Source organism: Ooceraea biroi, chromosome 6, assembly GCF_003672135.1.
Source record: "Ooceraea biroi isolate clonal line C1 chromosome 6, Obir_v5.4, whole genome shotgun sequence".
Taxonomy (NCBI): Eukaryota; Metazoa; Arthropoda; class Insecta; order Hymenoptera; family Formicidae; genus Ooceraea; species Ooceraea biroi.
The window spans coordinates 5,955,426-5,981,980 of NC_039511.1; the positions used below are offsets into that span (position 1 = coordinate 5,955,426).

The following is a 26,555-nucleotide window of genomic DNA, read 5'->3' on the forward strand; positions in this document are numbered from 1 at the left end:
TTGTATCAAGTAAACTTAATATTATTCACAAGGAGCTATAATTACAGATTCGGAAAATGACAGCAGTGCACAACAAAACAAAGCGAGGAAAAGATAATTAATTAAAAGTATAATTAAATATATCATTATTTAGTGTAAATAAATCGCTTTTTTTCGCAAACCATATTTTCGCTACCTTAGGATTACCCAATAGTTGCGTAAAATTTTTTTTCCATTTACTTCTATTCATCGACCTCCTTTGTAACATATTCTTCGCTGTTTTTTTTTCCGTTATCGAACCATATATCCCGTGTGGTATAAATTCTGAAACGAACGTGTCACGCATGCTTTTTCTCTTTTCGCCTCTTCACGCTATTTTTGCGACTGAATTTATTATTTTGTTGAACAATGTGCTATCAAGTATCACAAAATAAAAACTTGTAAAATAAAAACTTGTTAAATTTTAACGTTGTAGCATGTTCTTTTTTTATTTTCCACTCAAGAAATTATGTCATCGTGATGCAATATAATATATCCACCATGTTGCATGCTTCAATGTTCTTTGTTGTTTTCTGTATGATAGTACATATTTTCATACGTACGATCATAGATTTTTCCTCATTTGCACGTAGACACGCGACATAATAAATTTGCGGGTACACATCATGCGAGGAAAGTCTTCTGACATGCTATGTGATTTTGTATTCCATAACCAGCGATTTGCACTTTGTTGGGCGTGAATAACGTTTTTCTATCCATTATGTAAATAAACATAGCTCTTGCAGGTGGTGCCTGTTTAACACGTAATCGTTACTATATCAAAACTGAGGGAAAAAATAATACGTGTGTCGAGCTATTTGTACTCGAGTGTTTCTTCTACAAATAAAAACACTGTTTCCAAGCTCGATAGAATTCTCTCGGTGAGACAGATTTATATTTTTCGGTTATTCGTGACTTTCAATTTTTTTATTGTATCTTCGATATATTTGCATTGTCTGTGAGAATTGATTGATTGCCACATCTGAAGAACTTGTTTAATATTTTATCTACTCATCAATAATGACAGATTGATTTATGAGGAATTTAGCTTCTTGTATTTTGAAGTTTGTCAACATTAAGGACCTCATGCTTATTTTATGAGAAATATTATCAGTGAATTTTCATGATACTATTATCACAAATACATTATGGAAAAGTTCGCTGTTCTCATCTTCTTTTCGTTGAGACTCAAATTCGAAGCAATACCTGCAAAATACATTAACGTGTTACTAAAAAAAAGATCGATATATTAGATATCCTTGAGATTCGATTGGTTTTCGTATTACTCGAATTATTAGGAACAATATTATATTGTTACTATGTATACCCGAGAAAAAATGGACATCATTTGATTATTTGTATACATAATTAGATCTGAAAAGATCTGATGGCATATATAATTTTATATAATGCTAGAAAATACTTTCTATCCTTCTTTTTATTTGAAATTTTTGTAGCAGTGCTAACTGGACTATAGTTATAATAATATACGTTACGTTAATATTACGTTAATATTACGTTATTTTAAATGAAGAAGTACATGGAAATTTTGTAACCAACGCGCATGCAAGAAGTGCGTGGTTGCAGTGTATAATCACTATCGATCTGATAATTCATGTGCATAATTTCTACGTACTTACTGCGCCGGATAATCGCATTTGTTCTTCTATCAGGTGAACGATCGCATCCTATCTCACCCTCTTCTGCGAGGTGAATGCAATTTTCAGCAAATTTACCACTGGCGCCTCAAAGGCGATGGAAATGCAGAACGACAGGAGGTACGAAGCTACCAGATTGCCGAAATAGACGATAAGCTGTGGGGAAAACGTCACGATCGTCACTTCAAGCAAACTAAGCCCTTCATGTGACTTCTCTCGTATGAGAATCATGCAAACTGATTTCATATTCCGACAATCCTCTTTCCGTCTTACCACCATCCCATTATGAAGATGCAGCGGCCCGTCCATCTGTGTACACGTGATCATCATGATAACGGGATGCACTAGATAGGCACAATATGTGAGCCTCGAGAGAGGGTACATTAGCCTAAGCGAGAGCAAACTGTCGATCATTCGTGCCGACCCTGTGCAACATTGGATCACGATAAAAGCGACGGCCATCGCCCACGCGGTGTGACCCAAGGACGCATATGCGGAGCTCGCCAGCACCGTCAAATTTCCGGGGTACAGTCCGTACACCACTGAGAACATGACCATCGCAGACAGTACCCAGCCGATCAATTCTGCTCCCTAGGAAATCGAGATTCACTTATTGCTAAGCCAGTATCAAGAATTTTCTTCGGAAAATAGAGACGAAGAATATAAAGGTTGCTTTACAAGTGTGAACAGCACCATTTAGCATTTGTCTCTATTAGCACATTTACGGAGATTATTCGCATTGACATTCCCATTATTTTATACTATTATGCTATTATGTTATTTCGCTGCCCTGTTCGCACTTGCATATCGCCCAATGCATGTTTCATGTACGGATTTTGCAATAATACATTTGATAAACGTACATTCTTACGTGCATCTGTGCACGGTGAGGCGTACGTGAACATCATTGATCGATTGACTAATTGTAAGTGTTCAACTCGAAAACACGAAAATCATGAAAACTCTGCACTCACCATAGGTAACTTCAATTGGCACTTCGTTTTGAAGAGAATGTACCCAGTGATCGTGCCGATGAAATACGGACCCGCTCTCAACCAAGGCTTGTCGTAAAGCTCGTCAAAGAGGGCAAACGGCTCCTGGATCCTATGAGAGAAATTGATCAAGAATTAAGCGTGTACCCGCAATATCGCGCGATAAAATTGCCGCATCGGCAGGTGAATAATGCAAAGTACATTGTCGATGGCGTGCTATAATGGAGGCGCCGCCATAAAGCTAGCTGAAATGAAAGCCTGCTTCCAATTACAGGCAATGCTTCAACAGATACCTGGCTTATTGCATTGTTCCTTCGCGGTATTCACTCAGGCCTGATAAAAAGACCGAAGCACTTTATTCAAAAGCAAGTCATGTAGATACTACAAGGAGTTGTATCTCGGTTGTACCTCAATTGAATAGCTGTGAAAGGCGTTTGTGTAACTTTGAAATCATTTATTTCACTGATACACAATTAAGAAAGCTTCAACGAGCTTCGCGACGATTATATCTTACGATCTTTATTTAAAGTGCACAAGTAGCTTTATATAGCGCGCTGATAATCGATATTTCAAATAATAAATTTAGTTCTCGACCAACAAAGAATAGCTTTAATAAGAGATTCATAAATGCGATATATTTTTATTCGTTTAGAAAAAAAAGTATTGAAATATTATATATAAGACAAACATAATACTGATCTGAGTCCAGAACACTACACAGAACAGTGCATTACCTGGCTACGTAATCGTTGCTGTAAGCTATGGAGAACGTGGTGAACCACGAAGAGGCAATCAACAGCGAAACGATAGCGATCACGGTCTTGAAATATTTTACGGAGAGCAAAAGAAGGAGTATCCCAAGTACGTAGAACTGCGTGTCGTTGGCCATATACCAGCTCCATAACATGCACTAGAAATGATTAATGTAGTAATAGCGAATTAATTACTAGACTGATTGCTTTGCGACGGATACTGAGTTGCGAAAGTTCTCTTCGCAAAAAGATTCAAACGGAGGAAAATCGACGTATTGAAAAAAACAACGCATTAAGTAATCATCGACATAGAAAATGATTTCAACGGTTTTTCTCATCCATTTCTTGCCGTTGAAAGTACATCATTAATGAATACTTGTTTTTATATAACAGCATCTTATGTAATATTTCTCAGTACTCTCATTTATCGAATATTTAAAGCACCATCCTTTTAAATGAGATAAAGAATTAATTTTATTCTTTAGTTCATTATATTTAATAGCGATAACTATATGAACATTTTTTTAGACAACAACAAAGTTCTTATGTCTTTCTATATTGCTGAAAATCTACATTTGCAGCAAGTGCCGTTACAAAATAAAGGCGTACAAAAAATTTCACATTTTGTTGAAAGTTTTAGCTCACAAGATACATAGGAAGAAAAAAGAAACACATTAGGATAAGCAAGACATAAAACACGTTACCATTTCTGTGCGAGGATACAATGAGTTCAAGTATAGAGCATTTCGCCACCAGAACTTCTCGCAGGTCAGGTGGTCGATAATAACAGGTGAAAAGACTGTCTTCGCTTGAGCTTGCTTTATGGCGATCTCGTTCATCCCCAGTACAAAGAGATAAGCTGGCGTCAACCTTTGTGAAAGGGAAGCCAGAAATCAAGATAAGCACCATATGTTTATATTCGTTTCATCTAAATTGCAGATTAACTTTTTGAGTGTTGGAAAGTGTCTCTTTATATTTTTATGAGAATTATATATTATATTATAGAATTATATATTATATTATAAAATATTATATATATGACATTTTTTAAAATTATATATTACAGTTAAAGGATACCTGATGAATCGGTATAGAATCATGATTATGAACTTGGTGGAGCTTGTCTTCAAAAAGTTGCCCTTCTCGGTGGTAAAATTACCCAAGGAACGGTAGAAAAGTATCGTCACTAACAAGCCACTGTACAACATTGCCAAAAGAGTTAATATCTTTGTTAGTGCGGGCTTAGTTTATCATCTTTTACCTGATGAAAAAGAAAGTGTCCACAGAGAACGTTGCGTTGCTGATAGTCTGGAACATGAAATTCCTCTCTGTGACCATTCGTAGCATCTTGTTCTCTACAAAGCGTAATGAGGAAATGCTTAATCGTGTAATTGTCAGTGAAAGTATACACAAAGCAGGGAAGAGACTCGATTACCACCGATCAGAAAACCCGATACGCGCCCTGTTACGTCAGAACGTCTATTAAACGCGTCAAGAACTTTATGGAAAGTGGAGCAATCCAATTAGTTTGCTATTAATGACGATGCACTTTATGTACTATTATCTTTTACATCTATGTGTTCATTTCCGGGAGTGGTTTTTGCAATTCTCGACAAAAATTACCAGCGATAGAGAAGACTTGGAGATACGTGTGCACCATGACGACCCATCCTAACGAGAACACTCGAAGACCGTGGAGACAAGTCAAACTGTCTTTTGCCGCAGGTTCTGTGCTAATGATCTTACTTCCGTTGACGATAGGGCTGAATGCGAGCAAGCATCGCAGCCAGAATCCTGAAAAATGACGAGGAGGGTGTTACAGAATTTGGGGATACCTGACGCAAGAAAGCGCCGACAAAGGTGTGGTAGATATATGTCAACAACCTTCACCGTTATCCTTCTTCTGGATAGGATTCTCTTTTTGCGGATGTTTTACGCCCTTCTCAATCAATTCCTGACCGTTTTCCTGTCCTATTGAGATCCTGCGATCTTGATTCAGATTCTTGTCCACGAAATCGTTGGTTTTGTCGTTGTTATTCGACACGCTCGAGGATTCGACGTCCCTCACGGAAGGAAGCGATCTATATTCGTATACGGTCGCGCAGATCATCAGTACCAATATCGCGCCGGCAATGCCTCTAAAATTGCAAGCGTTATTAATATTTCATAAAAATCTTGTGTATATTTTAAATATGTGCATAGAAAAATTTTCGAAGATTATAAAGATAATAAAGAGTTTATCAAGATTTATTAAGATTATTACAATTATTAAAGATTATTATACGTGTCTATAAAAGTAGTATATATATCTTTATTTTCTATTATTACATAGAGAAATATATGTATGTTAGATATCATATTATATATTGAAAATTTTCAGAGCATCTCTTATGTAATAACGTTAACGCAATATTAACATGCAAATAAAACCAAGTGCTATGTATATATAGGTCAAAAGCTGAAGCAAAGCTAGCTAAAGATTAATGGACCATCTAATGGCGGTGGTAGAACGCGCGTTTAGTCATGGCTTTACACTTGGCTCATAAAATGAAATTGTAAGAAGTTCTATATCCATCCATCCCTTTTGCATTTACCTCTAACAATAGTAAACTTCTGTATTCAACGTTTTTATGTATTGTATTACATTATAGAGAGATGTGCGTTAATGCTACTGCGCTGGGAAAAACTAGAAATATTCTCCCTCTCTCTCTCTCTCCCTCTCTTTTCATTAGTTGTTTCGCGCACACTTAACTTAACTAACGCATTGACGTCAGAAATTATTGAAAAAAAAGAAACAATATGGTTATAGAGAGCGTGGTTTTTCAATCAAATATTACCGAGAACATAGTACGCGTTAAGTTTTTTCATTTTAGTCGGACAATATATTGGTTGTGTGACCACCGAGGGAAGCTTAGCATTAAACTCGGAAAATTATTCGTACAATTTATCACAGCCGTTTTTCAACTTAATATCTCTTGAATTTAATATCATCCTCCGTCTCCACTAATTAACGATAGAAAGCATATTAAATATCTGCCATTGATATATATATTGTTGAGTATTATAACATATAATATATAAAGAAAATTTCAAGTTTTTTTAATGAATTTTAAGAGTGATCTCTTTCGATGAATGTATGACTGACCTTCTTGCTGCATAGAGACTATAATAATGTTATGTATAATAATGTAATGCAGTGTAATTTTTTGTTGTAGAAATTGGAACTTTTACTCTCAATGACGTAAGGTTTCATTAATGTTGAAATGTATTTGAAATTACAATTCGCAATTCAGTTTAAATTATGATGAATCGGAGCAAGGTTTCTATTGATTCGATTAATCACGACCGACGTGCAACTACTGGCAATTCTGGCGATGAAAAATTGACGTCTCCGTATTTCATTAACTACGAACGTGAACGTGATATCGAATTTTCGCCTTGAAAATTAATGTATAATTAAGATTTTAAATTGATAAAACTGCTATTGAGTAGTTACAGATAATTTAATAACATTTCGTACTTCACAGGATTATAAAGGTATTTATATATTAATATTATTATTATATATAATAAAATAATTTTCGCTTGAATTGATCAATGTTTAAATTTCCTGCAGAAAATGTCAAAGAGTGTAGATTTAAAGGCTTTCATATTATCAGGTTTTAATTTTTTACGTTTAATCTTTGTATTAAATCGTGAAAATATTACAAGCTATTTCATAATATATACATACTTGTGCTTATAGTTCTGCATCGACTATCGCACATGGCGAAATATCGAAGCGAGTAATAAAGCGGATTCGGGCAATGAATTTCACAGCTTCGGGTCGCGCATTTATTTTCGGGGTTAACGGCTGGAGAAACTTCCGCTTTATATCCTCTTGTCGGTTTTAAATTATTATTCTCGAACCGAGCAGGGGAGAAGACTTTCGTGGATTCTTTTTTCCCCATAGCACATTTGTGTGCAACTTAAACGCGGCTTCCTATGCAAAATAGAATAGTAACAAGCTCCTCTTTTTTAAATATCCAACCCATTTTAACACGCTACTATCCACAATCCCGACGAAGAGAAAGCAACAGAAGCGATCCATAGCGGAGAAACAAAAGTTTTGCAAGCAAAGTTCCGTTGCGACTTCTTCTTCACTATTTTCTTTCTCTTCCTTCTTCCTTACGTGCTATGTATTTCCGTTATCCTGATTTAATTTCTTGGCTACTATCAGTGCTTACAACTTCCATTCGCTAAAGAAGCTTTTTTCTACACTTGCCCGAAGGGAATTTCAAATGTGCGATGGAATCAGCCGCGAACTGGAGTTTTGAAATTCTTCATGCGAAGATATATGGAAGTTCTTATAAAATAAATATAGAAAAACTTTCTTTTGTATTTTATTTGTATCAGATTTTAGCATCGGCAGCATCGATTCCGGTGAGTTAATTTAGCGTACTTAACTCCCCGTCATTTTTATATCCGGTTTAGCATTCACTCTATATCGACAAGGCAACATCGTTTCGTGTCACTGTGTCGATTAAACGATTATGATTTAATCTCGTTTCCTTGCTCCCTTTCTGATATCGTCTATCGCTTCGCGCTGAGAAAATGTGAGGATATTTACCATAGTTGCGCTAATTTGCAGTTGTGCGTACACTTAGAATGCGCTGAAGGATTATTTCGTGTTGCAATTCTGCAAAGCGACACATCTATCGCAAGATTGCTGTAATACTTGCGAAGTATACCCGCATGCAAAGTGGAATACATTATAATGTGATATTTTTTCTTTTTTTAAAAAGGTTTTTGTAGGGTACATTATAATGTGAAATGGATCGAAAGCAAAAAAGATGGATAAGCTTTTTCTAACAGCATACATAATCGTGTGTGTGTGTGTATATATATATAGAGGAGAATCCCCTATTATGAGATATGCTCCTAATATGAGATACTGGAGTTTCTGCTAAACTAGTGAGTACCATCTGTTAATTCTACCATAAACTTATTACTCTTGGTGTAAAATATATTTAGTGAAAAATTCATTGTTCGTTATTGCGTTTAGCTTTTGCGAGAAAAGGTTTGTGAAATTGTGAACATGTCAAAGGAACTTAAGGTAAGTCTTTAAACCTTGTTTATTACATAATAAAGAAATGGTTGGCAATAAATTCAGTATGCAATGATAGAGTAGAATCGTAGTAACAGGAAAATACGCGATTTGTTGAATTGCTTAATTGTAGAGGTTAGATTTCATGATCGCGGAACCGCTAGGCGCGTGGCTCGTATAATGAGATATTCAGGGTACTCTTAATATGAGATAATTATTGCTCGAATATGAAGAGTATGTAGTGTAATAAAAAGAAAGAAAATACTACTTAAGGTTAAAGAAAAGTTAATACGAATTTATATTATGAATATTTGTGTATTTAATTTTTATAGAATCTGACTATGGAGGTTAGAGAAACGAGGAAGCGTTGACAGTGGAATCGTGAAGATTTGGCGAAGGCTGTGGCAGCAGTATTTTTGTAAAAATATCTAATAAAGTTTTTTACTTGCAATACTGATGTATTTTGCACTTTTAACACCGATTTCTCAAGGTATCTTATATTAGGAGCACACTTCCGCGATCTTGCGTAAAGCTCTTTTTTCAAATTTTTTTAATTTTCAGAAAAAATAATATTTAAATTAGATTTTTCATTTCGCCAACCTAAAGCTTATTAAATTCTCTTCAAGAGAACGTATTACATTTTTAAATTCTGCCTATAGATTTCCTTACTTCGACAAAATCGATATAGTATCTCATAATCGGGGACTTTCCTCTATATTATAAAAGATTATCCATCTTGTTTGCTTTCAATTCATTTTAGTGATATCGATTATATATATATATAATCGCTAAAAACGATGAAATCTTTCGCAGTGATCGCAAAAACGCTTGGGATTCTATCGAAATCGTTGATGATATTTAGAACTGGCGCTACAGGACAAATTGGCCTTTCGTATCGCTTTGTTTATATATATATATATATAAAATCGATATCGCTATCCAATTTTTACGCGAATAAAACATACGGTATCGCAGCACTGCACAATACGCGTGTTTAATGGCTTGTTCGTTTCCGTAAATCATTTAATCGACTGAATCCGAACGCACTCCGGACATGATTTGCATCCGCCGAGACCCGCATTCCGCCGGAATGGAGACGACGGCGTGGAGACTTTCACGTGCACCGGAGGGCTTTCTATGATCTTGCGTAATAGACTCCCAACATGCGTGCAAGTGCGCGCGATGCACGTCGAGCCTGATGCATAATTGCACGTGCCGGTGTGCCGGACATCGCGCTGCTCTCCTGAGGGTCAACCTTAATTGGCTGGCGTAGCTGGCAATTTCCTTTCAATTCCGCCAGAATACGTCCATTTGTTCCGTTTCCGTTTCGAAGTAGGCTCTTCAATCTCATTCGAACGTGGTTGAGACGATGGAATGGGAAATGCCGCGCTTAGAAACGACGAACTATCTCGCAGTGATCGCAAAAACGCTCGGAATTCAACCGAAATCGTTGATTTCGTATTCAGAACTGGCGAGAACTGGTAGAGGAAAACAAATTGCCCTTCCGTGTCTCCTTGTTTGTCAACCGTGTGCCGGACTGCAACTGCGTAAATATTATCGCGGGTTCGTGTGTGATGTGAACACGCGATCGCCAACGGAGAGATTGTTTAAACTGTGTTTGAACAAGCCACCGAAATACGTTTGTATCAAAATTTAAAGAATCGCATATAACGATCAGTCGCGTAACTCGTGGGTCTAACGCGACATAGGCGTTGGTAGGCGTTGCCTGGACCAAGCGTTGAAGAATTACGTGTTGAAAATTGTGACGTATCGCAAGCAGAGCGATTATTTATGGCTCATGCGTTTTCCTTTTGTTTCGCAAGCAATCCGGCAAACTGAGTTTCCAGATATCTTGAGATTTAGGTCGCAATATATTATTCCGGCTGTTCTGTTATGTATTATATTTGAGACTTATGCATGTTCATTACGCGTCTTTAGTCTGCGCTTTTTGTTTCTGCTTTGATATATTGATGTACTAGTAACACATTTAAGAGAATAATTATTGCACGTTAAAACGTGTATTTTAAATACATAATATTATCTTTAATTTTTATCTTTTTAACTTTAATTTAATTTTAATTTTCAATTTAATTTAAATTAACTTTAATTTTTATCTTTTTATCTTCTTTAACGTTTATCTTTATATGTATTTCTGATCCGTTGAAATTGCTCGAGCTTTATCTTGTTCAAGTGGCAAATTGAGTTTCGTTTAATGTAGTTCGTTAAAACACGTATAATGACTTGTGCAGCGCAATGATGCACTTTGCCGTAACGTGTTGAATGCGTTTAAAAAAATATTGCATTGATGCTGCAATTACTAAACGCAATTTCCCACTTTGATATTATGGATCAGCGAGAGGTCGTTGCGGGATTAGGTAACTATCGATTCAATGGTAAATTAAGGCCGTAATAATTTAATGCGCGTGCCGCACCGCGCCGCTGGGCGCCTTATTTACCGCATATGATTTATCTGTGTTGTCTTAGGCCGCACTTGGGGAGCCACGGGAAATTTTTCATTTTGCCTCTTGCCGGCGTGAAATTGCGCTCAAAGATATGGCTCTCAAACATATTATCAGCAATGCTGAATACTATGGACCGGGAGTATTCCTATTGGCTAAAGACATGGTAATCAATGTGTTTCAAAAGCCTGGGATACTGTCGTCGTTGCAAGATACTGGCTTGACCGATGCACTTCATGCTTTACTCATAAAAGTAGTGAGTGCAGTGATTTGTCTAATGTCTAAAGTCTAATAGTCTAAAGATAGCAAGATCAAACCGTGGCGTTACACGTGTGAATTAAGAATGCTCGTTCTTACATTGCTAAAAAATATGTTTTTTTACGAACTCCGATATATTTTAGGTTCTTGCCACTCGAGAAGTGTTGGGCTCGTCACCCAATGTAAGTTCACATTCGGTATTTGTATTTTTCAATATGGGCAAACATATAGGCACACTGCAATTGCGCACATGGTGCACTAGACCACTCAAAGTGCTTAGTTAGGTTAGGTTAAATTTGATTGATTTTATTGGCCTAGTGCGCCTTGTGCGCAATTGCACTGTGGGCAATTGATACGAAAGTCTCGTACTTAATCTAATTTATTAAAATGTATTGTTGTAAAACAGGCAGCATATTAGAAAGCTATTACTGCCAGGAGACAGGCAGAAGAACGCATTAACATGCTTGATAAAATGACAAATGATAAAATAAAAAAATTTGTTGAAGACCTGGAAGAGCTGACAGAAGGTTACAAAAGTGTAATAGACCCGAAATCAAATTATGAAGTACATAAGAAAATGGAAGAGTTTGTAGAAAACGTGGAAGGCAGTGGCGTAGCCAGACCTACGTTTGGGGGGGGGAGGGGGCTAAAAATATTGCAAGTGTGTCGGCTCTTCATCTTCGCGGTCCTTATATCCTCAGCCGGGCGAAGTTTTACTTACGAGTAACGATTCCGCGAATTCGCCCTCTATCGTTGTTTTGTGGTGTTATCTCGCGTATCGGGGATGTTTGTGATTACGCCTCGCTCCGCATAGTGGTCGACTGGTTGCCGGTTGTTAGGTGCCGAGTCGCCACACACTCCAATAGAGTGACTTCATTCACTTTAAGAAAAAAAGTGAAGAGTTTCACTCTTAGGGCGGATTCATACCTTGGCAGAATAGCAGAGGCCTTTGTGCAAAGGCAGATTAGGGAGCAACAAGACTCAAACCGCAAACCGTCCACCAGTCTTCTGCACCCGATAGATTTGTATGTACCTATACCCCATATTACTTACTGTCTGTTATTAATCAAATAAAATTTTTTATCACACGTAATATTTTCATACGTAGAAGCAGCAAGCGGAAAAGAAACAATTAACCGATAGGTTGAGTGTAATTTGTATATTTATATTTTATTATATTTGTTTTACGTATATTTATATTTTATTATATTTTTTTACGTATATTTATATTTTCTATTTTATTATCGAAATTTCACGTTTTGGCATATATTTTTATGATGGCGCTATTTGGAATAATTTTTTATTTTAGGATTCTTTTTGTGTCAGCGAAGATGCTGAGCATCCTCGCTGATACTTGTGCTCCAAGCATGACGATTCTTGGACAATGTTATCCCTAAAAAACCTTTTTAAAAAAAGAAAAAATATATACGCCAAGTACATAAAAACTCCCAACTCGTCAAAACTCAAAACTAAATATGAAATCAATAATTAATTAGCCAAGTATCTAGAAGCAGTTTGAGTATTTTACCCAAACGTTTTCCATGCATACTTTCTTATCGCATGATGACATTGAAGTACTTGGCGTGCCCGAATCGCAGTGGTTATGTATTCTTGTAAATTTGTACAATATCTTGATTTGTATTGTATCTTGTATCTTCATGATTTTCAATAATGACTCGCAAATGATTTTGTGTCTCTTATAGGTAGGACAGGACGTTTTAATGTGATTCGGACACGCCAAGTACTTCAATGTCGTTATGCGATAAGAAAGATGTATGGAAAACGTTTGGGTAAAATACTCAAACTGCTTCTAGATACTTGGCTAATTAATTATTGATTTCATATTTAGTTTTGAGTTTTGACGAGTTGGGAGTTTTTATGTACTTGGCGTATATATTTTTTCTTTTTTAAAAAAGGTTTTTTAGGGATCTCACTCTTTTTTGTAAATTTTTAAAATTTGATTATATTTTAGTTTTACATTCTTTTGAACATATAATTAGTATTACATAATTGCTTTTTATATGTTTTATTATCAATTATTTTGCATGCTAACACGTACATCGTTCCGATGCACTTTGTAATAAGTTTTATTAAAAATAATCTTTTGATTTTTATATAATGTAAATTATTTCTATATATTTTATACTTTTTTCTGTTTTGCTAACTACATTTCTCTATGTGATTTACAATATTTTTTATTATAACTTTAACAATATAGTTTTACTTTCACATAAATCATTTTTATGAGTTTTATAATTTTATGCAATGAATGTGGTAGCGCTCGACGTTATGCAATGAAATTCGTGGTATTGGTGCAGTCAATCTGTCAATCTCTTTCTCACTAACTAATATGACGTTGCAGTGCAACGGTTGCACCACGTCGATGACGGCGACAACAAGGACGACGACGATGACGTTGCACCACGTCGATGACGATACTTCGATACTTCGATACTTTCGATACTTTTCCGATACCTGACAATGGCTCAGCGCTGCAGCTATAAAGAACACACGTCGGGGAACATGCGTGAGACATGCGCGCGTTAAGTACCTTTTGGTTACGCTCTTTCGATACTTTCGATACTTTTTCGATACCTGGCAATGGTTCAGCACTGCAGCTATAAAGAACATGTGTGAGACATGCGCGCGTGTCCTCATTTTCCCTGGTTAGTACTGCGTCCGTTTTTGCCTGGTTAGTACTGCGGGCATCACGGTTAGTACCAGGTTAGGTCGCCCGCGCACACAAAAACAAGAAATTAATTTTTTTCCTTCGTTTCCTGCATTTTTCCTGGTTAGTACCGCGATTCATTTTTTTCCTGTTTAGTACTGCGCGCATCGCGGTTAGTACCAGGTTAGGTCGTCCGCGCACGCAAAAACAAACGAAATTTATTTTTAAAAGTTTGATCTATTTGAAACATTTTCCATGTATTATTAAAATCATTTTTAATTCATAATAAATTAAATCATGCATGTGTGAACAGCAGCTTGAGGGACAAAATCGCTTTGCATGTATATGTGCGAACATACGTACGTGAGTCTGAACCAGACGGAAAACGGAACGTCACGATTCTAACGTACGATTATAATATCTCAGGATTGACTGCACCAATCTTATTCGAATTGGTCGCGATCGAAAGCTCGCATTCACATTTTATTATACAAGTGCCGTTAGATTTTTTATTACTTTAATTCCTGAGATATTTTAATCATAAGTTGATATGACCTGTCAAATGGCATGAATTGCAGATAAGCTACTTGGTAGCGCGCGACGTTTATGCAATGAAATTGTAACATTCGATATTGATTATATACGGCTATTTACTTTTTTATGTACTTGGCGTCGCGACGCTACCGCGTCGCTTGATTTCACGGTTCAATAATAAACGCCAGTCGGCAGCACGGCGTTGTTAAATGCACGGCTATTGCCGCCTCCGTGACGTAATAACGCAGTCGCATTAATCCGCATCAAGGGATGCGACGCATTTTTATTCATATCGTTTGGAACGCCTGTTCCGAAATTCGTTTTGAAACTGCATCGGAAAACAGTGCGCAAACACGTAAACATCGCGGGATTTGTGGATGACATTTCCGTAGGCGAATTTGCGAGAACCAGTCTCCGTAGATCGACGGACTTTTTCACAGGAGCACGAAATCGGGCCATTAGATTGTAACTCTCCTTGGAAGTTGAACTCGGATAATTCCCCGGTAACGCGCCGGACAATCCCGCGTTGTCGTCGTCGTTCTCGTTATTTCATCATTGTTATTCATTACACGAAAGGACGCTGCAACGTTCCGCAATAGCAGTGCACTTGCAACTAGAACGTCTCGAAGGCTCATCGAGTTCAAACAAGACTACGCGGTGTCAGAACTTTCAAACCAGGTTTGCGAAGAAGGCGATACGCTCTCCTCCGTAACGATGATTATTCGCGCAATCTTGTGCGTCAGCATCCGATCAGCACCGTTGGAAACCGACCAAATTACTCTCATTATCAAATCAATGCGGAATGGTGTTATTATCGAACTCGCGTCGCGAGGATATAATAAGTCCGCCTGACGTCGAATCACGCGGTCCAGAATTATCGGAAACCGTTCATCTCTTTGGGATGTGCCTCTCGACGAGCGCGAGTAGTTTTTTGAGGTCACGCGACATATGTAGCACCTATCAGTTTCTTCGGAATACGGACGTTCCCGCTACATTTGGCAAGACGTGACGCATTACAGCATCGGTTGACGTAACACACGGCACAGATCGTTGCAGACAGTTGGCTGCCGAAATTACCGACGTCATTTTTTATTGCTTTGCTTGATGGAGCGTCTGGCAATTAATCGTTCGACAGATGCTTTGTAACGCACTTCGATTACGCAATACGCGTAATCTTCTCAGGAAGATGATGACTAATGTTGCCGATAAAAATTCTGCTTTCTCGTGCTCGATTGGTGACTCACAATTAATAAGCAATCGCCTACTGCTAATAGTCATTTAAATAGTATCACACTTTCGTTACGCAACTCGCTAATGTTACATGTACGTAATATTGAAATCAGTCACGTCAGTAAAACTTAATGATTTTAATGATCGCGAATGTAGTACGCAGTACTCTCAAGAATAATGTGTTTCATTATATCACAGTTTCTACTTGATGAGAATTTAATCTGATCGCCGATTATTTTATTCTGCGTGCTGGTAGGTATTACTTTCATTTTCGTATGGCTAGTCGAGAGTTAATAATCATACAATTTGTAATGCGCGATTACACTTGCAGTGTTTCCAAAGTCGTTAAAACGGTGGATAAAGATGGTTATTAATAAATGCACATTAATAGAACCTCAATAGGCACTCGTACACATCATATATCAATGACAGTCCCCTGATGGGCATGGTTGGTAGTAACATCTTATTTACATGCATAATATGAAAAGGAAGCGCTTAAGGTAATCGCGGTGAATCAATGAAATATGCATTTCTTCAAAATGGGTACAACGTGGAGTCGCGAAGCGCGGGGATCGCATGTCTGAGATTGCATGCAATTTATTACACGATATATCGCGATAATACGACGAATGTCCCGTTTTTATTAGGCGCAGTCAATTTTCGAGCGGCGAGTTGTGCAATTTGCATAACGTTTTACGGCAAGAGCCGGCGCGCATCATGATAATGATTGCGGTAATGTCGCGAGAGATCCGTGCGTCGCGTCGGGTCAAAAAAGATTAATGGTGACACACGGCGGCGTCGGTTGCATCGCGTCTGTGCAATGACGCTTACTCAATTTCACGTCCATGATACGCCGATGTCCATCGGGGCTGTTTGCGTTCGCCTTCTTCGCAAACGCTACCAGATCGCGCGAGTGCCATTATGCAACGGCCGAAGTCGTGCTCGCAATGCTCTCCTCCCGGTAGGCGAGTGACGAGTGAAATGCAACCGCGAAAGTATGTTAATCAACATTTGGCACTGATTCCAAACGCTCGGTCGCCGAATTTTTTTCCCCGAACGTAGTGCAAATTAGAAAACTTGACGTAAAAGGAAAGCAAAGAGACTCTCGTACGTGCCAACCTGTTTCGCATGCGTTTGACGCGTCGTCACAGCGCATAATATATCCATGACGATGTAAACTTCGCTTTCTCGGGCATCACTTCAACCGAAGAAGTATTAAGGACGCGCCAAGCTAAGATCAAAGTTGCTTAACAGATAGATCAAGTTAAATTGAAAGCGTTAATAACTAATGGCTCTCCTGGTTGAGTCGTTCTGCTTTCGTACGATTGCCAGAACACGCGGAATGTACGCATACCTCGCACACGAAAGAGACTTTCTCGCTTGTAAAAGCCGGTATGCCATCTTCATTCATGCAATCGGGTATGCGACGGTGCTAAGTACGCGATATCACTCGATGATTACGTAACGCGAAAAATGTCACGATACCGAGTCATTGCCACGATGCAACCGTACGTACCAACCCGGTGCCTGCACCTGCAGTCGCTTCATACATACGTACGTGCATTTCATACTCACAACATACTTTTCGCACTTTCTTTCCACGGCAAAGCGTACCGCCTTACCGCTTACGTAACCGACCACGTCAGATGCGCGTAAATCGCATTTCGCGCGCGGGTACCGTGACCGCGTAATAAATAATCGAGCGTGTCGCTGATCTCGTTTCCCATACGGGGCTGATCAGTAAACGGTAGTCGTGAGCGCATTCGCGTGCGGCCAAAGTGCAACTTTCGATCGGATAGCAAGAAAAATGGGTTCGAAAGGCCGGGATCCGCTTACGTGCTTCTCCGTACGTCCCCGTTAACGAGGCGAACTTCGAATACATATCCAAACTTCGGTCGTAATCCGTGGTCTGAATTGGTCGGCTCCACTGGCCTCCTGCTTTCTCCCGCACCTTGGGGAGGTCGAGCGACATAGCTTCTGTCATGGATGGAGCTTTACGAGAGCAGTAATTGCAGTACACGCGATCAGTATAGATATCCTTACTTTGGTTCAATGCAATTTCTAATACTTAAGTGGTGAGAGCTTAAGCTAATTCTCAACCACAAATTTCGAAGTTTGTTCCAGCATAGCTGGTTTGCGTAGCTGGCTGTTTTACTCCGCTTTTGTGACACCTAATTCGGTTAAGAGAATTTCTGCTAATACCAGTTGTGTTTGCAGTGCTAATGCAGTGAAATGCATAATTGCATTGATTATTTTCCTTTCTATTTACATATGTACATATGTAAAATAAAAAGTGAAAATGAAAAATTTATGGAATAAATTTGCTATTATTTGAAATCACAAGCCTGCCTTTGTGTCTATGAAAGTTTTCACTAAATCCAGTAAATTATTTTACGCTTTTGCTTGTTTCATTTTCTCCAAGAATTATAAGAGCGTTGTAATTAATTACTATTAAAACTCGCCATGGTAATGCGCATTTAAATGTATTTACTCTTTTGTACATGTCATGTAGTAATTTAAATAGACTTTACAAGACCGGGAAGTAAATATATACATATATATATTTACGCATTTGCGCAAGTACATAGAACTCACGGAAATATTTAACATATACATGTTTCGTAAAAAATTTGACTAAGCGGAACGATATAACGTTGCATGCGTTGAAATAATTAAAGTTTTCAGAATACATTGTGATTCAAAATATCTCATAATACCTGACATAAATATTTCAGATTTTATAGGAATATTCTTATTTGAATTTCAAAAATATTTTACGTGCACCAGTTTAATATCACCAAATTGTTTCTCTAATTGTAAGTAACATATGTGTGTAATCGTTTAAATAAAGTCATAAAATGTTTAGGCAAAGTCGTGGGAATTGATAAATATTTCAATACGTAGAAGAGATAGATTCTGTCTGAGCATGGTATTACAGTCCTTCTCCAATATCAGAAATATCAACTTTGATATTCAGGGATCCGGATAAAAGGAGAAGATACCTGCGCTTACCGAAAGTACGGTAAGCAAGTTTCATAAGTTCCGCCAGAGCAAGTTTCCGTGTTCGTCAGAATGAAATTTTCCAAGTTGCGCCATTAGATAGCTCAAATGCTTTACTCACTTTGCACAAACCGCATGAATAATATTTTCCTACTGCTCTTCGAAATAATTTTGTTTACGAGTAAAACGTTACGAAATCATTTCTAAATATCATATGAAATATATCATATTTCAACACAATAAGTGATGTTATATTTGTGCAATTGACATTATAGGGATCAAACACTCGTGCAAAATGGGGTTAGTCGACAATTACATTGCGGTTACATTTCTCTCTTTGCTGAATTGATTCGGTCACAGCGATATCGAGTTATCGTGTACACGTGGAAGGCCATATTGAGAGCCTACCGTTCGGCACGATCTCATCCCACCCAAGCAAATAATTTACGGTCCAACCGTAAGAGGATTTTTCGGATTACTCACGAGAGCACGTAAAACTTGGGATCCTGCCAGGCGCAGTAATTGCTGGATGGCACGGGCTTCATCGTAACAATGTGAATCTTTACGTTGCTCGATCGATAGGTCGAATTACCCTCGCGTTCGACCCTATCAGCGCTGGCCCTTAACATCGAGGTCAGGGATGCGCGATCGCATGTACCCGGCAGGCAGAGGCCCAAAAACACCTGACGTGTCTGGAAAGAAAATGAAACAACGTCGTTAGTGCGTGGAGCGCTTCTATCCCCTACAAAAGTTACTTCATTAAGGAATTTTGCGAGCAGGAGGATACTTTACTTTCTTGGCGTTTTGGTGCTTTTTTATACAAAAAGTACTGACTGCATGAGAGCCGCGGGTGATATATTCAAAGGTGTACACAGAGGTATATATTGCAACCCTCTAAACCACAAAAGTGATATTCTGACAGAAAAATACATTTTTTGAAAAAATGGCGCTTTACTCCCCGCGAAGTTTTTGCCATGTACCTTGCTTGTGCTTCACGCTTACGAAAAAGAAAACGAAACAGCGACGAGGTTTTAAACTTTTTCAATGCATAAGCTGGATTCAGCTTATGCATTGGATTAAAGGACTCGCGTAACATGTGTGCAAAATATATGTAGTATCAAGATTATAATCTTCGTTTGATCGCATCGACTTAACGATCGCGCGCCAATGGGAATGAGAACCTGCGGCTGCGAAAAAACATAGCTCCAACTTTTTCTGTCGACTCTCAGCGTAACTCACGACGTATAGTTCCATTTTTCTTCTTCTTTTTTGCCTCTGCGTCGCCGCTGTCGATGGAGCAGAAGAACTTTTTCTACCTGGGTAATATGGGTTTTATTGAATTTAGCAACCGGTCTTACATCGACGCGACGCTTTTTTTATCACTTGGCGATAATTCTGATCTTGCGTCGGTGAGCAGCGCGAATCGTGGTCTACAAATTGCGAGATCGTTGAGTGGAAAGCTGTATTAATTAACAAACGATGATATTGCCCAACTCCATAATGGTAATAAAATTAGAGGGCTTTTCAGTGCTTGGGAAACAGCTACCGAAGAACTTTGGAATTTAAGTCACCGAATAATCTTATTCGTACGAATGCCGAAACTTACTTTTCCTACTAGAAGTTAAACTAGTTCTCGTCAGCTGTTACTAGGCTTAACGAAAATATCACCGACCCGCGCTTTCGGTATCTGTTTGGTAAACTTGGGATTTCACCACATCAAAACTTCATTCAGGTACTATTATGATAATGAGAAACATCTTGCAAAAGTTTTCTCTATATATCAATGCTATGCAGAGTACTTATAACATAATAATTAGAAATATTGAAACTTGATCATAATAAATTAATTAATGTAAGAAAAAGAAAAAATTAATCAGCGTTTCAAGACTTAAAGATTCTTTTGTAACTTCTTAAATAACTCCTTTTTCTCTTTTTTTTGTACAATTTTTTCCAGTTGCATTGCCCATTTTATATTTTAATATTATCTTATCATTATTATCGGTAATATATTGATGATGTTGGCAATATCGATGGAATCATCTGAAATTGTTTTAATATATGAAAAGCGAATAAAAAGATTCTGCATTTTAAATGCAGAAATTTAAATTATAATATACACGTAATAAAATTAAATTGTACAAAACATTTGCGATTTAACACGGTTTTTTTATATTAAAAAAATAATATTTTTGCATAAAATATATTACTGTGTACCTTTCTGTAATTTCCGTGAATATAAGAGATTTAAGAGCACTTTTGAACATTATGAATTTATTTTATCGACTTTAACCACATGAAATACTGTCGCGATAAGTCTAAACCGATTAACTTGATTTCAATAATTAACAATATGTGATAAATATTAAATAAATATATGTATTACAGATTTCCAATTTTACGGTATTAAATATTGAGTTCGAGGGATTACAGCTTTGCAAGTGCATGTCAAATGTAAGCTGTAAATGCCACAAATCCATTTCCTGTGCGCTGACAAAATACGTATGCAGTGCGAACAAGTTATAATTCAAATTTAACTTTAAGAAGAATTCAATTTAACGTACTAAATTTAGTAATGTAACTGGAAAATGCGATGCATTAAGGACGTCCCACATCCGACTTATCATCAGCAACGAAAATCATCAAGTACATATATATTATACATATAGCTGTGCGCAATGCATTTTCCCACAAGCACGTTCTCGCGCCGCTGTCGTCGCGACTGAGCATGGATTGTTTACAGTATGACAGTTATCCAATAATACATAGGAATAAATGATGAATGGCCAATGAATAATCCGGTAAATATAGAGGCGCACCTTGCATGTGCGTCGTGACAATTTTGACAGCTCACACGGAGACTCGATGCGCTTAATTAACTCTTGCAATTTGCAGGTAATGCAGCAAAAGTGTGCAAAAGTACCTTCCTTTCGGGATTACATTAATTACCCCGGTGATCGACTCACCGAAAAATCGACCTCCTTCGGCAGGTCTAGATAAAGCCGCGCGACGTGAAATCGCAAGCGAAAGGGTGGCTGCTCCTTGTCGACGCGCATCGCCCCTTTCTGCTCGGTGACATTGAGCTCCTTGCAGAGAGTGCTCGAGCCCAGCCAGAAACCGTTTCCAAAATGGAATTGCGAGGAGTAGCGGCCGCTCGCATCCGACACTGAAAACAGAAATGGTGAAAAATAATGTCTGTCATCGGGGTGGAACGATAACGACGGGTAACAGTGCTATTCTCGCACACGCGCGATCTTATTGCGTGTCCTGCTCTCACAAGGGATGAAAGAGAGGAGTCTTGTGAGACTTCAATTAGAAGAGTGTGCACAACGATGTGCGACAAACTCGCACGAGCGACACGCGACCACTTCCGACCCTCTCTCGAAAATCACTCTCTCCGGGTAGAAGTTACCCGGATGTTGTTACTCGGTTACGAGTACGGAGATAGCCACTTGCTCTCTTTTTTCTCGTCTCTCTCCTTAAACGTCTGTCGCTTTACCAGCGTCTGCATCGAGCACGCCATAAAATTTCGTCGTTTCCCCGCAGGACTCGATTACGCGACTGTGTCGGCGGAAGGTTCATTGTCAGTTACATAAAACGACTCGCTCTGACCGCGAGAGTAGAAAGTGCAATCGGGTGGACTGCGTATGCACATGTCCGTGTCGGTTGTTGATCGCCGTCGTAAGAACGTAACGTGTACCTTGTTATCGCGAAAGTGATCAATTTTGTTCGGTAATCTAAGAGCACTGGTATTACGCAAATGAATCCCGCAATTAAACGCGGGGTTAATAGATGGTGTCATAAACGATATTAAAGTAGGATTTATTGCACGTTTCAGATCTGGACGATTTCTTTTCTGGTCCGTTTGTGGGCGTCCGCAGGTGATTTCTTCTCGATGAAAGTTAGGCGCCAGAATTTTTAATCCGTGCACGTGATGCGTTATGTAATTTTAGTGGGAACCATAAAATTGCATTGAGATTATTTCAACTCATAAAATTCTTGCTGCACTTTTAGCGGATATATTTGCAATAATGACGTAACGGGACGGATTAATAATCCGGCTTTACGAATAATAACTCCTCGTTACGTTATGCCAGTCGCGAGATCTAGTCACCGAAAGAAATTGCATAATGCAAGTCCGTTGAATATTTAGAAACAATTCCTGCAACAATGACACGAAATTGCCGATGCAACTTTTTATTGCTCGCTACACGGCAACTTGATAATTGCTCAAGTTTCGCTTATTATCGTCGCATATTTCGCGATCGCGTTGCTTAACGTTGTTATTTTCGCTGGCGCATAAAACTATCGCAAATTGACCTAAATGTATCTCAAATCTTTCTCACGCGATAGACACGCACATCGTGTGTTCAACATTGCATTTGCTACTACTAAAAGGCCTTACAACTTTCAAATATTGAGACAAATAGAATAAATAAGAACCTAAAACGCAGTAGGCACAGAACAGCAACGGAATTGCTATGTAATCATAAATTGTAATTTAAATCGGTCACACCAACTGCGAATTCGCGTTTTTCTTTTTTTTAAAAACATATCTGGTCCTGGTATAATTTCTCAGCATCTCATGCATTTGGCGTACCGCTTTTCTCGGCAAGAGATAGCAGTCATTAATGGAATCGAGGATTCTAAGAACAAAGAAATTATTTCCGACAATTAGTATCGCTTTCTAAATATAATTACGACTCGTTTTAGAGACGCTGTCACGTACGCCCAGATTGGCGCCGCGAGGAGACTCGCTCTCGAACATCGCGTATCGCGAGATATTGCGATTGCAGTTTCGCGATTTTCACCGCAACGCAGCACGGCACAGCGCGGCAATTGACCGCTGGCGCATCCGTCGCCGTTATTACTGCGGGTATTGATAATGCGGACGCAGCTCGTGACCGGAAATCATTGTAAATCCGCGCATCGGGCGAATGTGACTTTTGCGGTCCCCCGGTGCAGCTGCTTGCTCCGAGCCGGCCACTTCAGCTTCTCTGGCCTCTCTCGCTTTCTAAATCGCGGGAGGTTCGATAATGATACTTCAATCTCCAGCGACATGATTTAATTACTTAATTGCCTTAAAAATAATTTATGGAGTAGTATACTCCTTATTATTATTTTTTTTTAATTTATTAGCTATCGTACAATTTTATGGACAATACGTCGATAGGCGCACGAACGATAATATTTTTAAGTATTGTGTCATTGAACCGCGAGAGTTTCCTTCCCGTAGCATGAGGAATCTGCGTGAAATGTTGAAAGGGAAATCTTGCTCAGTCGGGTTTATCGAGATATTCGAGACACAGTAGACATAGTAGAAAACATCTTCATGTGTTCTAATGTCTATCTGTATGTTTTATCTTAGGTGTTTTAGGTTGGATTTTTATCGAGCATAATGAGAGAAAATTTACTTATATTATTTTATAGGACATACTTAATTCTAGGAGTTTATAAAGAAAATAAAATGACATTTCCATCTTTTAATTGATACGGAAAATTCTCTTCAAGATCAATGCTGAATTATGAAAACAATTGTACTTCATTACGAGCTCAAGAAGTTTCGTTCTAAATTTATGTAAATGCTTCAGCACGACTCATTGCACGACTTCAAGATTCTCCTTTGATTTTCTCGTTGAATGCCATTTTCGAAATAAATCTGGTCAAATCTCATTTCCGCAATGCATTTAATAAACGTTTGCGGGAAACGCATAAAGTAAACACTCGTGAATCCCTTTAACGCGTCAAGAAGTTTACTAAATCAAAACCATAAACTAGGTCAGCGCACCAATCATTGCGAGACGAGAAATTGCAGCAACTTCATAAAATAATGAGGTTTTCAGCATTCCACTTGACCGACAATCGTAACAACCATGACTTTCAAATCTAAATATCTTATTTATGTTCATTGATTGTGAAGAGAATACGTTGTCAATAAAATTTATTGTGACTCTTTATTAGCAAACTTTTCATCAGTCTTTTCTGACCGAATTATACATAATGTGCAGTCACATTTTCTAACTTACTCGCTCTCTCTCTCTCTTTGTCTGTCTGTCTCTGTCTTTCTATTCATCAAATTATCATTTATTATTCTTATTAAAATCATTATCCAGAATACGGCATTGAAATAAAAAATTCAACTTGCTTTCAAGCAAAGCTACTAGATTATTATGTCGTTATGTTGTGCTATTTATAGTGTAAAAATATTCCATCTTGATGAAAGTTTCAAGGTTTCTTGTGTCCAGTACTTGTAGTTTAACCAATCAGTCACTTACTTTTCGCAGCCCAGAGCTTTCCGTTCCTCAAGCCATCGAGGAACCTTTCCATGTCTCTTCGACATTCGTCTTGAAGTTTGCCGGGCACTCTGGTCCACCTAAGAGGATCATAAAGATCAACTAACCACTGTATACTATTAGGTGTTTTCTCAAGTTTATCTTTCATGAAGTCGATGTCTAGGTCCCCATGTTCTTCTTCCTTTTCGTCGAATATCTTCAAGTAGTTCTTCCAGTCCAGTTCCGGATTATTCTTACTGAAGGCAACCAGAGGCGCCTGCTTTTTGGCTTCGTCTTTCTCTTCTATGTATTCCGTTTCATTAAAGGTTGTCGTGTTTATCCCGATTGAAGCAAGTGTCTGCGGTTTGCTCAGCCTAAGGATGTTTGATTCCTTTTCCGCGATCACGTGGCCGATACACGCGATCACGAGAAGGTAACTCAACGAACGCGCCATGCTTCCACTGTTTATTATTAGAAATGCCACCTCGCAAAACTCACTTGCGTCTCGGAAAACGATTGATTCAGATCTATATGCAAGATCGATTTCATCGATTTCCGCCGTTGGAGTCTCTGAATGCCGTCATCTTCTCTCGATAGATTCTTCCAGAGGAAGTTGTAATACTGTTGCAAGAGATATTTACTTGATCAGATTCTCTAGCATGTTTGAAGAAGGAACGTGAATGCGGGAAAATATTGATTCAAAATTTGAGAAATTACTCTTCGCAGTATGTAGTAAATTGTTCAAAGAGTAGCCAACGAATTGTTCATCGATTATCAATTTAAATTACTCTTGAACCTAAATCTCTTGTATACAAATATCTTTAATTAAAAAAATCATTACATTCCGAGTGAGACTGACATTAATTATATCTGAATGAGAGTTCCTCTCGATAAATTCTAATATCGAAATACGTATATTATTACTAATTATGACGCGTTTTAAAATCCCACTGATACAACGATAAAATCAAGAGATTCGGTGTGGACCGTTCTAGATCTTGGCACTTTGTAAACACACTGCACACGCTCTGCTTTTCTTTTTTCACTGAGAGCACGATAGCGAGCACGAGAAAATTTGCAGAAGGTCTCTCCAAAGCGAAGAAGAAGGTGCCTGCATATATGAGAGACTAAGGATCACGCACTGAATGAAGCGAATAAAGTCTGCAGCGTTCACCCGCGGACAGTAGGTTCCCCTTTCTCTTACGGCGATGCACTTTGCCGCCGTAAACGCATTTCCTTCTCCGGATTACGAAGAAATGTCGTGGCCCGGCCGGTTTTTCGATTGCTAAATGGAGGACGTGGAGAAATAAAGTGAATAATAATTTCGAGTATTATTATTTCTAGCGAACATATACATATATATATGCGATCTGACATGTTCGCTAGAAACAATAACACTCGAAAATATTATTCACTTTATTTCTTTGTACACTGTTCGAAGATCGACAAATATCGGGATGATGATAGTTGTTGTTATCATTATCGAGTTCAGTAAAGTGTTGTAAAAGGGCTCTTTTGTTATACGATGTTTTTGAGCGCGCGAAATTTTGACAAGCTGATTGGAGAACTTTAAACCTTTCCCGTTGAAAAACTATAGCAGCCTCGACATTTTGGTATTAGAATTTTCGTCT

At 38.2% G+C, this 26,555-nt stretch overlaps 2 protein-coding genes across 4 annotated transcripts in view; one reads left to right on the forward strand and one right to left on the reverse strand.

The window, feature by feature from the left end:
• Positions 1–26,230, reverse strand: LOC105284941 (nose resistant to fluoxetine protein 6). Its single transcript, XM_020033452.1, has 13 exons — positions 24,928–26,230; positions 21,619–21,818; positions 19,139–19,347; positions 5,305–5,558; positions 5,044–5,214; positions 4,682–4,775; positions 4,498–4,617; positions 4,125–4,290; positions 3,403–3,578; positions 2,651–2,780; positions 1,950–2,267; positions 1,655–1,832; positions 1–1,224 (listed from the first exon to the last, which is right to left on the reverse strand). Exons 1-12 carry the CDS (start codon positions 25,376–25,378, stop codon positions 1,707–1,709), a joined length of 2,415 nt encoding a protein of 804 aa, XP_019889011.1. The 5' UTR covers positions 25,379–26,230; the 3' UTR covers positions 1–1,224; positions 1,655–1,706.
• The window catches only part of LOC105284944, a 167,459-nt gene that overhangs the window by 32,556 nt on the left and 108,348 nt on the right, over positions 1–26,555 (forward strand). The gene's annotated exons all lie outside the window — the stretch shown is intronic.

Coding starts and splice junctions, on each gene's coding strand:
- LOC105284941 (XM_020033452.1), bottom strand. CDS start 25,378: ATGGCGCGTTCGTTGAGTTACCTTCTCGTGATCGCGTGTATCGGCCAC. Junction 2,781..3,402: donor AGCAACGATTACGTAGCCAG/GTAATGCACTGT, acceptor TTTCTCTCATAG/GATCCAGGAGCCGTTTGCCC. Junction 1,833..1,949: donor ATCTTCATAATGGGATGGTG/GTAAGACGGAAA, acceptor TTTTCCCCACAG/CTTATCGTCTATTTCGGCAA.